General features: G+C 43.1%; 1 protein-coding gene across 1 annotated transcript; it reads right to left on the bottom strand.

The window, feature by feature from the left end:
- Positions 1 to 1,128: 1,128 nt before the first annotated feature.
- Positions 1,129 to 8,673, bottom strand: LOC149290375 (uncharacterized). Its single transcript, XM_089489224.1, has 4 exons — positions 8,572 to 8,673; positions 7,602 to 7,767; positions 6,648 to 6,768; positions 1,129 to 2,011 (listed from the first exon to the last, which is right to left on the bottom strand). Exons 2-4 carry the CDS (start codon positions 7,674 to 7,676, stop codon positions 1,362 to 1,364), a joined length of 846 nt encoding a protein of 281 aa, XP_089345350.1. The 5' UTR covers positions 7,677 to 7,767; positions 8,572 to 8,673; the 3' UTR covers positions 1,129 to 1,361.
- Positions 8,674 to 15,251: the final 6,578 nt, after the last annotated feature.

Genomic DNA, 15,251 nt, shown 5'->3' with positions numbered 1-15,251 from the left:
ATCTTCCTGAGGTCGCAATATGAAAGTCTCTATCGTTCAGGCAAGGTACATCAGCCTTGAGTCAGACCGTGCCAGTCTCAATCTCTCAGGCAATGAGCATCAGTCTGAGGTCGTAATGGACCAGTATCAATCCTCCAGGTATGGAGCAGCAGTCTGAAATGACAATAGTCCCATCTCATTCCTGCAGGTAAGAAGCACCAGCCTTAAGTCACAATAGTCCCATCTCAATCTGTCAGGTAAGCAGCATCAGACTGAAGTCACAGTGGGCCAATCTCAATGCTTCAGACAAAGAGCACGAGCCAGAAGTCATAATACTCCCATCTCAGTCTGTCAGGCAAGGAATATTTGGGTGAGATCACAATAGTCCTGTCTCAATCCTTCAGGTAAGGAGCAGCAGACTGAGCTCACAATGGGTCACAATATGTCATGAATCTCTTTATTCATGGATTTATGCACAGGGATTGCTAGGGCCAAGCTGCTGCTGCTGCTGCTGCTGCTGCTTCTTATTCCGCTGGCGGCCTTTGCGGGAAAGGAAGGTATGTGCTGGGGGTTCAGCGGCCTCCCCTTCCTTCCCTCCTTACTTCCTTTGAGGAGACCACAATGGAGCCCAAGGTGCAGAACTGGATTCAGGAGGGAAAGGCAGGAAAGGAAGGCTCTGCTTTGGAAATAAAGCTCTCTCTGTGTATCCTGTATGTTTGTGTCTGTGTCTATGTGTGTGTTTACTTCTGCTGTTCTTATGGCTGGGAATGGAGCTGAGGACTGAGGCGAGAAGAAAGGGTCAGTTTTAGGCAAATTCAGAACTTCTGTGCATCAAAGAGTCCAGTGTGTTGAAACAGCAAAGAACTTTATTGAGAACACAGAGAAATTCAGTGTTTAAGCCAGAACTGCCCACTCCAATACAAACAATACATTAAAACCCCAAAACCTAAAACATCATTCTCTTCCAAACCTAGCCCCCACCTCCAATTCCCACAGCCCCACAGGTAACAAGCTCCCATTTGCCATTCCCACAAACTAGCCCTTTCTGTTAATACCTGCCCCCAAATTTCTTCAGCCAACTTCCCACACTTTTCAAAATCTATCATTCTCATAACTATTCTAGCCAGCGGCAACAAATCCCAGCCCCCCCCCCCCCCCCAATTTACCTAACCTATAACATGACCCACAATCCCCATCCAAAATTTTAACCCAAAGCCATTATCTATACTGACAATTAAACCTAATCTTAACAAAATATAACTTTAAAACATAAACAGACATATGGATGGGCAAACCTTACAAGCAAAATCACAAGGGACTTTTAGCACCACTGGATTGAAAATATAAATTTTGTATTCCTTATTGACAAAAATAATATTCGTTCACTCATGGGATTTGTGTGGCTTCTCTCCTGTGTGGACTCTCTGATGTCTCTCTAGGCTTGACTTTTGAGAAAAGCATTTTCCACAATGCTGGCATTTGTATGGCTTCTCTCCTGTGTGGACTCTTTGATGTGTCAATAGGTATGACTTCGAAGAAAAACATTTCCCACAATGCTGGCATTTGTATGGATTCTCTCCTGTGTCGACTCTTTGATGCATGACAAGGACTGACTTGTAGGCAAAACATTTCACACAACGCTGGTATTTGTATGGCTTCTCTCCTGTGTGGACTCTCTGATGTGTCACTAGGTGTGACTTCTGAGAACAACATTTCCCACAATGCTGGAATTTGTATGGCTTCTCTCCTGTGTGGACTCTTTGATGCATGACAAGCACTGACTTGCCGGCAAAACATTTCACACAACGCTGGCATTTGTATGGCTTCTCTCCTGTGTGGACTCTCTGATGTGTCACTAGGCTTGAGTTCCAAGGAAAACATTTCCCACAATGCTGACATTTGTATGGCTTCTCTCCTGTGTGGACACTTCGATGCATGACAAGGACTGACTTGTAGGCAAAACATTTCCCACAATGCTGGCATTTATATGGCTTCTCTCCTGTGTGGACTCTCTCATGATTCAAATGTTTTTCTGTAAAGAACGACAATGACAGATAAGACTGAAAATCAGAGTTAAGAGAGGAGGGTATTACCCCACAATTTAGCCCTCATTAACCCCTCCTTATTAGAAATGAAATTAAGAAAGTTGCTGTAAGTAACCCAAGCATGACCCTGCTGCTTATGCCTCTAAATCCATGTACTGATCGTATTCTTACTCATAGGAGCTAGCAAAGAATGGGGACTGCCTTGAGGGAATCAGTGGAAGCAGATAGTCAAAGGACTGTTGCAAAAATATTCTATTAACCATGTGCAAAAATACTTTGATTGACAGGTGTCATTATATCCTGTGAGACTGCCATTGAGTCCCGAGTCAGAGCCAAGACATGATGCAAGCTAACTGCAGAGGTTCCTTCATGCTGTTTGGCACCAGGAGATGACTCACAATCAATACAGTATGCAGCTCACATACGGATTGGTGTGGATTGCACTGGAGTTGTATGTACAAGAGATGGTGAAACTGATGGAAGTCGGAGAGGAGAGCTTGCAAATATTTGTATTATTTTGCAACTAAAGAGAGAAATTCTCCAAGGATTTCAATGAAATCAACTGTGTTTGTGACTTATTTTTTAGTGTGCAATGTGGTCAGTGCATTGCCAATATCTATATCTTGATATTTGCTTCCGTACACTGCTATGTTATTGTTGTGCTGCATCTGGGAGCGTCACCTTCAGATTGTGCTGTATATTGGCTTTTCAACGCAATTGGAATTCAGAGCCAAGATACACCTTAGAGCCAGTGTACTAATGCTTTTTGTCTGAGATATTGGCACCAAGCACCCATTGCATTCAATTCGGTTTCAGACAATTCTTCCTCCCAGGAATCATTCTAAAACGATTTAAACCTTTTTGAACACTCGGTTTCTGCCCTCAAGCAACAATTACAGTATAAATATCTGCCCTGGATGGCTGTTCTTTGACGTCAGTCCAATTACAGACATACAGTCTGTTGGTTTACATGGTTAAGAATCTCAGTGCTCTCGCCAACCCCACTTGTCACAGGAGCGCCTGACTTCTCTTCCCATTTTGAAACCTCAGCAATTGGAATCCAGATCCGCCTAAGTAAAGTATTACCAATATGAAAGTCTTACATCTCTTGACCACTCCCAATTGTTGTCTAGTTCTTCTGCATGTGTGTGAATGCTTACATGTGTGTGTGTGTGTGTGTTTTGCTTCTCCCCTAAATAAAATATAAAAACCTATTTCAAATGCATTTGGAGTTCTGTGTGCTTCCGGGCCTGGTATAGTTGGGCTGAATCCCGAGGTCACTCTTGCCCCAACCAAACTATATCTCTCTTTTCAGCTAAGTACTAAATTCCCCTAAAAGCATTGCACTTGTGGGTGTCCTACCGAAACACAAGCATTTGGGATAACAAAGGGCCTCTGGAATCAACCATGGACCTAAGCAAACTCAGTTTGGACAAGAACATTAGAGAAAAAGGAATTTTTGTGTCACCTTTCCTCTCTTCATAGACATTGCTGATAACTGCTATATGGAACGCCTTAATATCCCTGAAAACAAGGGCCTGAGCCATGTTCTCACCAGTTCACTCAATCCAATTATTAAAATCTGTCAGGTTGGTGGCTGCCTCCCAATCCCCAAGGCCCCTCTCCTGGCCCTTCCCAGAGGTCCCTTCCTCTCCGCACAGAGCTAAGTGATCCTGGCTTTGCTCCTGGCTCCCAGAGGCCTGGTCCCCTTCCCTTTCTCCCTCCTCTCTCCAACCTTCCCTCCTGCCCATCTGCACTGCTTCAGCATTTCAGCTTCAGCATCTCTCCCCTCCCTTTCTATTTTTCACATTCCCTCCATCTCTCTATCACAGACAGAAACACAGAGTGTGTGTGAGGCATAAAAGGGACAGTTTGAGGCCCATTTGTTGAGAAAGGCAGGATATTCAGTATACAAATAATTAGGAAAGGCAGAACAAGGGGGCTGGGGCCTGGCTTCCAATTTTGGTGAGGGTCAAATGCCAGAGAGGAGCCTTAAAACAGCTTTAAGACATCTCCAAGACTGGGATGGATTACTCTTGGGGATGGGGGGGGGGGGGTGACATTGCCTCCCAGGGGATCTCAGAGGCAATCCCACATTGTGTCACCTTAAAATATGGAATAATTGTATTATTATGCAGTCTGTTTACAGTGGATCGAAGAATGGATATGATTAAGATATGATAAGTTATTAGAAATGGAAAACACAAAAAGGTTTGGATATCATGCCTTCTTGTGGTATGACCAAATTAAAGCTAATACAGATTTTTGCCATCACTTTATAAGAAATTTATTGTTTAGAGTAGGGGTTAAAATTAAAAAAACTATTTTATAGTCAAATAATATCATGGGTCTCTATTCAAGAAGCTTTCTATAGATGAACAAAAATGGAGGGTCAGAAATGGTTAACATACAGGGACCTGTTAACAACAGAAAAAATTATTTAATAATGAAACCTAGCAATGAGAGAGAGAACAAGATTAATAAGAATTGGTTTCTGTTTAGACAAATTTTTGAAAGGTATAAAATTGATAAAAAAAGAGCATGGTCTTACAGATAAGAAAAATGAAATGGATGCTATAATCTTTGATGATAAATGGGGACATAGTTCAAAATATTACAAATTACTGAAGCAAAGGAATTTGGAACAGGAAAGTGTGAAGCATTGTATGATAAAATGGGCAAAGGACACAAAAAATACGATAGAAATTGACCTATGGGAAAAATCTTGGCGAGATACTAATTCTTTCACACTTTGCCAAAATCATCAAGAAAATTATATTAAAATGATGTATTGCTGGTATATATATCCCCAGATGAACTAAGCAAAATGTACAAGAATGGAATTAGTAGTTGTTGGAAATGCAGTAAACAAAGAGGAGCTTTTTACCACTTTTGGTGGAAGCGTACAGAAGCGGGGAAATACTGGGGGGAAATACACACTTTGATGTCAAACATGTTAGGAATAACATTACCATTTGGTCCTTTATTATTTTTATTAATTAAAAATAATATTAGAAAAATGATTATTAGAAAAAGAAGTGGAAAAAATATAGATGTATTATTTTATATATGGTTACAATAGCTAGAATTGTTTATGCTAGTTCCTGGAAAGCGAAAAGAATTCCAACAGAAGATGAGTGGATAAATAAATTAGAAGAAGCAATGCAGATGGATATATTGACTGCATCGCTAAAGGATCTGGATAAGGAAAAGATAAAAAGGGAATGGGAATGCCTAAAAAATTTTGAAGTAAAAAACTTTTTATTTGAAGATGTATACCTAGGAGATATGATATGGTTAGTAATGTAAAATATGAATTTACTTTGAGGAAGCCACGATATATATTAGAATTAAATAGTATAATGTTTTAGATTTACATAGTTGTTATTTTTTAATGTTTGTTTTGTCTTGTGGTTTGGTATTGAAACCAATTTTTCATGTACGTTTGTTTATGTGCTTGCAATGTTTGTAATGTGATGTCTGTTATTAATAAAATTTAAAAAATAAAATAAAAATATGGCATAATGTTTTGCCCCTCAATATCCCACAGCATCCCTTTGGGGAAGTGGAGGCCATTTTGCCACTGTTGGGCCAAGGGAGGCCATCTCCCCACAAAGCCTCTCCAGATCCTCAAAAGGCTGGAAGAGGGGCCACAAAAGCCAGGAAACTTGCTTAGGAATGGGCTGAGGACCATTTAGGGGCAAAAAGCATTAATCTCCATGGATCCTTCCCACAACATTCCAGAATTGGCAGTTTAGGATTGGATATTTAGAATCCTTACAAAGTGGAGAACAATAGTGCCTCACTAAAACTAGAATTCCAAGATTCCACAGGAAGTTGTTATGACAATTAAATTACGTTTGAAAGGGAACTAGGAATGGTAGTAGAGCACAAGTTGAACATGTGTCAACAGTGTGATGCAGCAGCTAAAAAAAGCCAATGTGATCCTAGGCTGTATTATTAGGAGTATAGTGTCAAGATCAAGGGAAGTAATAGTGCCACTCTATTCTGTTTTGGTCAGGGCTCACTTGCAATAATCCTGTGTCCAGTTCTGGGACCACAATTCAAACAGATGTTGAGAAGCTGGAGCATGTCCAGAAGAGGGAAACTAAAATGGTGAATGGACTGGAAACCATCCTCTCTGAGGAATGACTTAGGGAGCTGGGTATGTTTAGCTTGGAGAAGAGAAGGTTAAGAGTGGATATGACAGCCCTGTTCAAATATTTGAAGAGATGTCATATTCTGGATGGAGCAGGCTTGCTTTCTGCTTCTCTAGAGAAAAGGACATGGAACAATGGATGCAAGCCACAGGGACAAGAGATTCCACTTAAACTTTAGGAGGAACGTCCTGATAGTAAGAGCTCTTCAAAAGTGGAATATACTCCCTCAGAGTTTGGTGGAGTCTCTTTCTTTGGAGGTCTTTAAACAGAGGCTGGATAGCCATCTCTCAGGGGTGCTTTGAATGTCTATTCCTGCATGGCAGAAGATTGAACCAGATGGACCTTGTGATCTGTTTCAACTCTTTGATTCTACAATTCTAAAGTGGAATCATAGCGCTCTGACAGTGAATTATGAAAGGGCCCTCAGTCTTCACAGGAAAGGCAACGGATTCAGGTTCCTTACCCACAGAGGCCACATTGTCATAATTCTCCATCATTACAGAACTGTACATAAGTTTCTGCTTCTTCGTCAACAGTTTCCATTCCTCTTCGGTGAAATATATTGCCACATCTGCAAAGGTCACCTGAAACAGAAAATAGCCCTCATCCAGAAAATGACTAAACAAAAGGGGAGGAAAGCACATGGTGCATTGCAAATATTATTTCAACACTTTAGAATTCAGTCCAGGAAATAAACTTTACATTCTGCAAACAAGCAAAAAGCTACAGCCTTTGAGATCCAGTTTGTCTCAAATCCTTTCCATATAATATGTAATATGATAAACAATATAATTTAGGCCATTTCTGGAATATTATTGTTTGATTAAGATATTGACTATCCCAACATTGTATAGTACATTTAGTCACCAATGAATCATTTAGCCATATCTCACCTAATTTCAGAGGCAAATTTCATTTTTACAAAACAGTACTGGGGAGTACTCTGGGCTTGAGGGCCACTGGGCCCACTGTCAATTTACGTCCAGAGATATTCTTCCATATCCCCCAGCATTTCACAGATTGGGAAAACAAGACACACATGGACAAACAACACCAGAGTTGTTAATGATGAAGATCGCACACGCGAGGAAGGGCACAGCAGTTTGCTTTTGCTTCCAACTCCTGGCAAGGGCAAGACCCTGCCCCTTTTTCTCCTCCCCTCTCCCTCTTTTGAATAGATGGGCTGCAAACTCTTTTGAACTTGGAACACATTTTGCCACAGCTGAACTGACCTGAGGAGAAGGGGGAAAGTGGGAGGAGGAGAGTGAAACAGGACATTAACAAAGCCCCCTCAGAAAATGAGGTGATAGAGGATTAACCAGGACTCTCTCTGCCAAACTGCGACAGTATGTTCTCCGCTTGCTTTCATGAGCCGGCCCAGACACAGATGAAACTAAGAGTCAGGATGGCAACTTACCAAAGAGCTGCTGTTCCTGGGCAGCCTCTTTCTGATGGAGCCCAGCTCCCTCTGCTTGGCCTTTGTGTTGGCCATCAGGTGGCAGGGGGTCCTGGTGAACCTGCACTTGGTCACTTTCAGCAAAAGAGGCCCCAAAGCCGTGTACAAGGAGGCCGAGATGAAGTTCCTGAGAAAAGGGAGCAGGGTTAGGATTGGCTTGGCAAGAAACCCTGCAGCACTCAAAGACACAGAGAACAGCATCCTGCTGGTGACACACACAGATGACATATGCCTCCTTTGGGCCGATGCAGAGCTGGGCATCCCCTTCCTCCCTCCCTCTGCACCAAACAAAGCCCCCTGGACCTAGCATAGATTCACTGCAGCTCCCCTAAATAACAGATACTCCATGCCTTCTTAGAGTGGTTGGGGATTAGGGGATGGGGAATTGGAGAGGGCCCTGGTTATGTCCCCATAGCTAGATGTGAAATCAGTGCATCATAAATAAGTAAATAAATCATCTGCTGAAACCTCCAGGGTTCCCCAGTGCTTTTCCCCATCATCAGCCCCTGTCCCAGGAAGGCTGCATCCGCACTATAGAAACAAGGCACTCTCAAACCGCTTTAAATACTCACTTTTTTCAAGTGGCTCAAATAACATATCAACATCCTATGTTATCGAAGGCCTTTTTTAAATCGACAAAGATAAGTGCAAGCTATTTTTTATAAACCCAGTGAAACAAACCCCTCACAAAGCTCTAGCAAACAACATGTACACACACAGTCGCCATACAAAGGTCTCACTGGCGCACTGTGTGTCTGGGGTCTGGACATCTCACTTCCACCTTCTGGAAAGACAATGCTGCCAGAGATGAATTTGGGGCATTATGCCTGCAAAGCATGGGCTCAGTCTCTCAGCTACAGCCCTTCCAAACAATCCTGGACTGAAGCATTTAAACAAAGGTCCTCTTCCAGCTCCAGGAATAAAGGCCTACCTTCAATACAAAGACACTGATTCCTGCAGCCCCAGAAAGTCCTCTTCTGCAGCTCTTTATGGCCGGAGCTTCCCTGGGTCAGAGGCCGTCTCCTCAGCCATAGAGAAGGGTTGCTCTGAGTGCAAAGGAGGAGGAGGTCCACAGGGCTGAGGGAGGGAAGGCAATGGGAAAAGGTCAGTGCCAATGGCCATGGAGGGCAGAAGGTGACAATGCCTAGGAAACTCCCCTGAGTCCCAGCCCTAGGAATGAGTGGCAGGAGTGAGTCCAGGGGGCTAAGGGGTCTCCTTTCCCAAAGGGGGAGGCAAGGACCGGTGGGACCCTCCCCAGCTAGGGCCCAAAGGGAAGGTCTCTTTCCCCACCTCTCCCTCCCAGCCCCCAAAGCCCAGCCTTCCCACTGGCCCTGGGTCCCCTGCTTCCCCTTCCTCACACCCCCACAGACCCCTTCCTTCCTTCCTTCCTTCCTTCCTTCCTTCCTTCCTTCCTTCCTTCTTTGCTTCTCCCCAAAATGGAGGGACAGAGGCACAAAGGGACACACTGCCTTCCTTTTGGCCCAAGGAGCATGGCCTCCTTCTCACCCTGGAGCCTCAGGAGAGAAAGAGAGGACTCTGTTCAACTGAGGCCTCGGAGAAGGTTCTGGAACTACAACATTATTCCCCCACAGTCACCAGCAGCACAAAATGGCTTCCAGAACACAAAATGGCTGCCTCTGCCTTAGCGCTTGCCATTTGTCAGTTTGAGGCCTTCAGGGGAGAGAGAGAGACTGAGGGGAAGAGAGGAAGGAAGTCCTGGAGGGAGGGGGCCTTGGGAGATATAGGGCCTACCTGAGATATTCAGGATTCGCTTCCTAACAAAGGAGGTTCTGGCCTCATAAAGGACTTGGGGCAAACTGGATCTGAAATGCAGTAGTAGCCTTTTCTCGTGCCAATGAGATTTAAAATGCATTTCCTGGACAGGATCTCCTACAATCTACATGCCCTGCAGTAAGGTCCCTCCAATATCTCTGAACTGAGAACTACAACTCCCATGTCTTCTTGACCAGAAACATTGGCAATATCTTTCTTTCTTTCTTTCTTTCTTTCTTTCTTTCTTTCTTTCTCCCTAGCTGACTTGTCAGGGTGATAAGCCCTGTAAGTGGTGTTACTCCTCTTGTTGTCATTGTGTGCCTCCGAGTTGTTTCTGATTTATGGCAACCCTAAGAGAAGTCTTTTGCATGCTTTTAGTAATAATAGTAATGTTTTTATAGCCCTCTATTCAGCTAAAAGGCTTTCAAAGTGTCTTACAAATTATTAATTAGACATTTATACATTATGGCAACCTTAAGGGAAGCCCTTCGCAGGCGTTTCTTGCCAAGATTTGTCCAGACAGGGTTTTGCAAGTGCCTCCCTCTGAGGCTGAGAAAGTGTGAATTCTTGCCTAATGTCACTCAGTGGGTTTCCGTGGCCAAGAGGGCATTCGAACCCTGGTCTCCAGGGTCATAGTCCAATGCTCCAGCCACTAAACCACGCTGGCTCTTTCTTGAGGCTTTGTCGTTTTTTGTGGTGTGGCTCCAAGTCATTGTCGACTTCTGGGGAGCCTCTCCTGGGGTTTCCTTGGCAAGAGTTGTTCAGAGGAGGTTTGCCATTGCCATCCTCTGAGGCTGAGAGAGTGTGACTTGCCATGGGTCACCTAAATCCAAAACACACTGCAGCAATAATCCAATCTGAGACTGCTTTAACTGCCCTGGCTCAGTGCTAGGGAATTCTGGGAAATGTAGTTTTGTGAGACATTGCGCCTTCTCTGTCAAAGGGCTCTGGTGCCACAATAAACTCCAGTTCCCAGCATTCCCTAGCACTGGGCCAGGGCAGTTAAAGTGCTCTCAAACTGGACTATTTCTGCCGTGTGTTTTGGACCTTACTTGGCTGCAAACTGTCCATAGCCTGCAATGCATCTCCTAATTCTGTTGGCAGTCCCTCCCTCCCAACACTTTCTCATTTCCCCCCAAAACCAGCACAAAGCTGGCAGATGGAAAGAGGTTTTAAAGCAGCATTTAAATCTGCAATATTTGTTTTTAAAAGACTAAATGTCCCAAATGCTATTATCAGTTTTGTAGCTATTATTACAGAAAGACGTAGAGTGCAAACTCCTCAAGTACCTTTATTTTCTGGAGTGAGATGGACTTTTCCAACTGACTCACTCTGATGATCTCCGGTGGTCCAAGCAGCCAAACTGCAGCCCTTGAATAATAATAATAATAATAATAATAATAATAATAATAATAATAGTTTTATACCCCTCTCTTCAGCCAAAAGGCTATCAGAGTGGATTACAAATTGTTAATTTGCCATTTAGAGATTATGGCTCTTAGCCCAGAAGACCCTTAACTTCCTTAAATCATGCTGCCATCATCCAGTGAATTATAAAAGGACTTCCCTTAACCTTCATTGGGACCAGTTAAGGAACCTTATTTCTACTTCTTTACTGATCTTCCCAAGCATCAACCGAGCCAAAACACGTGTAAAAGGAGCTTCGAGTAGTAGATACTCCAAGGAGGTATTCATTATAGATAACAAAATTTAAGTATAATATAAGTCCTACAAGATATTAAGAATCTTGCAGGTACAATATTTGTAAGTATATAATATTCAATTCATACAAGCTATTAAAGAAATAAATAGACCTAAGTGTCCAATTCTGAGACTAACTTCCAAGATCCGCTGTTTAACTCTCTCTCTCTCGATCTCCAACCGACACAATTCCCCCAACTGTCTCTTGGTCTCTCAGGCCTTATATCTCCTTCTCACGGAAGTTTCCAGAAGAACCTTCATCTTGCTCTCTGATTGGTCAAGAGAGCCTTCCGTAGCAGTGATGTCACTCTGTGTGGGATGTGGGAGGGACTGGATTTCCAGCCAATCAGGGCCATGGATCGTGGGAGGGACTGGAATTCCAGCCAATGGTAGCCCTCAGAGTGTCCTCAGGAGGACTTCTTCTGTTCCTAAAAGAGCATTGAACCCATGGCTTTGAGACAGGGTTGGTCCTCCATTTTGATGCGGAGAGGCACCTAGTTTGGAGCCATCATGAATGGAAGCCATTCCTAATGACTGAATATGTGGTCTTCCTGTTTCTATTCCCAGGGAAGGGAAGAGGGCCCTGGAGTGTTCTCTGCCTTTTGTGGTAAAGGAATTAGACCAAACAGACTGGAAATCAAATACATAAATAATAAAAATTGGATAATTAGGAGAGGCTGCCATAGACTTATATCAGTTTAGTAAAGCAGATTGTCAGGACCTTCATGGAAAACTTCTCATGTGCTAAAATAGTCTCCCATCACACAAGAAATCTAGATGACCAGGAACAAAGATTGTGGCCTTGTCTTTTCCCTCTCACCCCTTTCTTGAAGATCCAGGGAGCTAAGGAAAAGACAAGGGAGGATGTTCCAATATGTCCCACTCTATTGATATCCTGAAGGGATTAAATCATATTTGGGATCACCATGTGCTTCTCTCCTTAATCACTCTCTGGATGAGGGCTATTTTCTATTGCAGATCACCTTTGGAGAAGTCACAGTCTTCTTCACAGAAGAGGAAGAAAGGCCATTCTTGAGTCTGAAGCAGAAATTTCTATACAGGATTTGGAAACCATGAAGCCCTATGAGGAAGGACTTAGGGAACAAGGGATGTTTAGCCTGGAGAAGAGAAGGTTAAGAGGTGGTATGATAGCCCTGTTTAAATATTAGAAGGATGTCATATTGAGAAGGGAGAAAGCTTGTTTTCTGCTGCTCCAGAGACTAGGATGCAGAACAATGGATGCAAAGTGCAGGAAAAGGGATTCCATCTCAACATTAGGAGGGACTTCCTGACAGAAAGGGCTCTTTGACAGTGGAACAAACTCCCTCTGAGATTTTGGTAGAGTCTCCTTCCTTAGAGATCTTTAAGCAGAGTTTGGATGGCCATCTGTCAGGGATGCCTTGATTGAGAGTTCCTGCATGGCAGAATGGGGTTGGACTAGATGGCCCTTGTGGTCTCTTCCAACTCTGAGTTGTAATTCATTTTGGTTGCATCTACACTGCAGAAATAGTCCACCTTTAACTGCCATGGCTCTCAGTGATATGGAATTCTGGGATTTGTAGTTGTGTGACTGTACAGAGGCATTCCAGGGGGAAGAATCACTGTGTGCTTAATAGACTATAGCAGTGTTTCCTAAACGTGTTCCCAGGATTACAGCTCCCCTGTTTACTGACCAGTAAAGTCCAAACCACTTGGAAGAGCAGAGTTTGTGAAACACTGGTCACTATAGCAAAGCCTTTGACAGCATAGATCATGAAAGGCTATGGAAAGCCCTTAAAGCCATGGGAGAGCCAAGACATCCAATTGTCCTGATGAGAAATCTGTACTCAGGACAAGAGGCTACTGTCAGAACAGAACATGGAGAAACAGAATAGTTCTCAATTGGCAAAAGGCTGCATCTTATCACCCCAACTGTTCAGTTTACATGCAGAAAATAAATGAAGAGCTGGTTTGAAAAGGAGGAGGGAAGATAAGAGGAAGGACATCAGCAATCTTAAGATACATGGACCATACTATACTACTATCGGAAAACACCATGGACTTGGAACAATTACTAAGGAAGGTCAAGGAAGAAATTGCAAAGGCAGGCTTGTTACTGAACATAAAGAAAACAAAAATAATGACTAGGGAAGATCTACATAAATCCAACCAAGATAATGAGGAAGTTAAAAGGTTTCTTGTATCTTGGAGCAAACAATGATCAAAATGGGAAACTGCAGTCAAGAAACCGAAACAAGACTATGAATGGGAAGAGTAGCCATGAAGGGACTGGACAAGGTCCTAAAGTCTAAAGATATACAACTGAGCACTAATGTCCAGTTCATTGTATCCCCTGTTACCATGTATGGCTGCGAGAGCTGGGCAGTAATGGGAGTGGATGAGAAGAACATCAATTCATTTGAGATGTGGTGCTGGAGAAGAAGGCTGAGGATGCCGCAGACAGTCAAAAAGACAAACAAATGGGTCCAAGAAGAGACCAAGCCTGAAATCTCCCCGGAAGCCAAAATGACTAAACTGAGTCTGTTGTATTTTGGCCACATCATGAGGAGGCATGAATAATTAAGAAGGAGAGTAATGCTAGGAAAGGTAGAAGGGAGAAGAAAGAGAGGAAGGCCGCATGCCAAATGGCTAGACATAATTCGGGAGGTTATGGGGCTGAATCAAGGGAACCTGAGCAGAGCAATGGAGGATAGGGGGGTTTGGAGGTGGTTCATCCACAGCGTTGCTGTGAGTTGAAGGCAGCTAATAACAACAAAGCAAGTAAAGACTTAAGGGTTTTATTTCAGCATCAGCTTCTGTGGGTTGTGATTCATTTCGGCTGCATCTGCACTGCAGAAATCATCTCATCTGACACCACTTTAACTGCCCTGGCTCAATGCTATGGGATTCTGGGAATTATAGTTTTGTGAGTTTTGTGTTAGCCTTCTCTGTCAGAGAGCCCTGGTGCCACAACAAACTACAGTTCCCAGGATTCCATAGCATTGAGCCATGGAAGTCGAAGTGGTGCCAAACTGGATTATTTCTGCAGTGCAGATACAGCCTTTCTCAGATGCTTGGAGTACAGTATTGTAAGATCATATGCACACACACACACACATGCGTATAGACATATACATACAAACGCACACACAATTAAATGATTGTGGATTGAGATCAGAATGAACAAACAATGGAGGCAATAGCTATTATAATACTATTATAGGTGATATATAAGAGCTCCCTTAATTGTCCTAATCCTAAATGGGTCTTTCGAAGTCGGGTTTGCCCCCTCTCTTCTTCTCTGATGCTGTTTTTAAATTAAACATGTTGAATTTGTAATATGCCTGAGTGGCTGCTAGGAAATGAAAATGGTGACATTGTAAGAGAAATTTATTTTGTATGATCCAGTTAAGGATCCTATTGATTCCTTTGGCACACATCTGTGGTCCAATCCTATGGTTTATTTTCCTTCTCCAAGATTAGTACACATAGAATTATAGGCCCCAAATGCATCATTAATGATTCCTTTTGAAGTGAATGAAATGGAAACAGGCTGAACTATGGCTATATTATGGCCATTTTCCAGTACATGAGGAAGAGGCTTAGGGGTCCATGTTGGGTCTGATGAAAGTGATGCTCTCCTTAATGCCATCCATTGCCCTTTCTCTCAAGGATTTCCAAGATGTGTCTGTATCTGGGAAGACCCAGCAGCTGCACAAGAGTTGTGGGAATTCGCTTGTAGTGTAGGTGTATTTGGCCTAAAAACTCTAAAGGCACCAATGCCCATTTGATCTTAGGAGCTAAGCAGAGTCAGCCCTGGGTAGTAATGGATGGGAGACTGCCAATCAAGGTGAGGTGCTGCAGGCTATATTTCAGAGGAAGGGATTAGCAAAACCATGGCTGAGTCTTTCCTTGCCTTAGAAGACACATGAAATTCATGGGGTCAGCATACATTGACAGGCGACTTGAAGACGGTGCACACACACGCTCACAGACACACCTGTTTGGATGTAATTCAGTGAAATTAGCCTTCTCCCCCAAATTCTATGCCAAATTAATACCTGCAAGATACATAATCCTTCTACACTCTTCCCTTTTCTAGCACAAAAAATATGAAGCTCCTTTTTAGCTTTATGGAGTAGAGTTGGCCTTCTACCT

Source organism: Sceloporus occidentalis, unplaced genomic scaffold (genome assembly GCF_023333645.1).
Source record: "Sceloporus occidentalis isolate IW3139 unplaced genomic scaffold, rSceOcc1.0.p SCAF_39, whole genome shotgun sequence".
Taxonomy (NCBI): Eukaryota; Metazoa; Chordata; class Lepidosauria; order Squamata; family Phrynosomatidae; genus Sceloporus; species Sceloporus occidentalis.
Note: the sequence above shows the minus strand (reverse complement) of the source record. Positions and strands in the feature narration are given on the sequence as shown.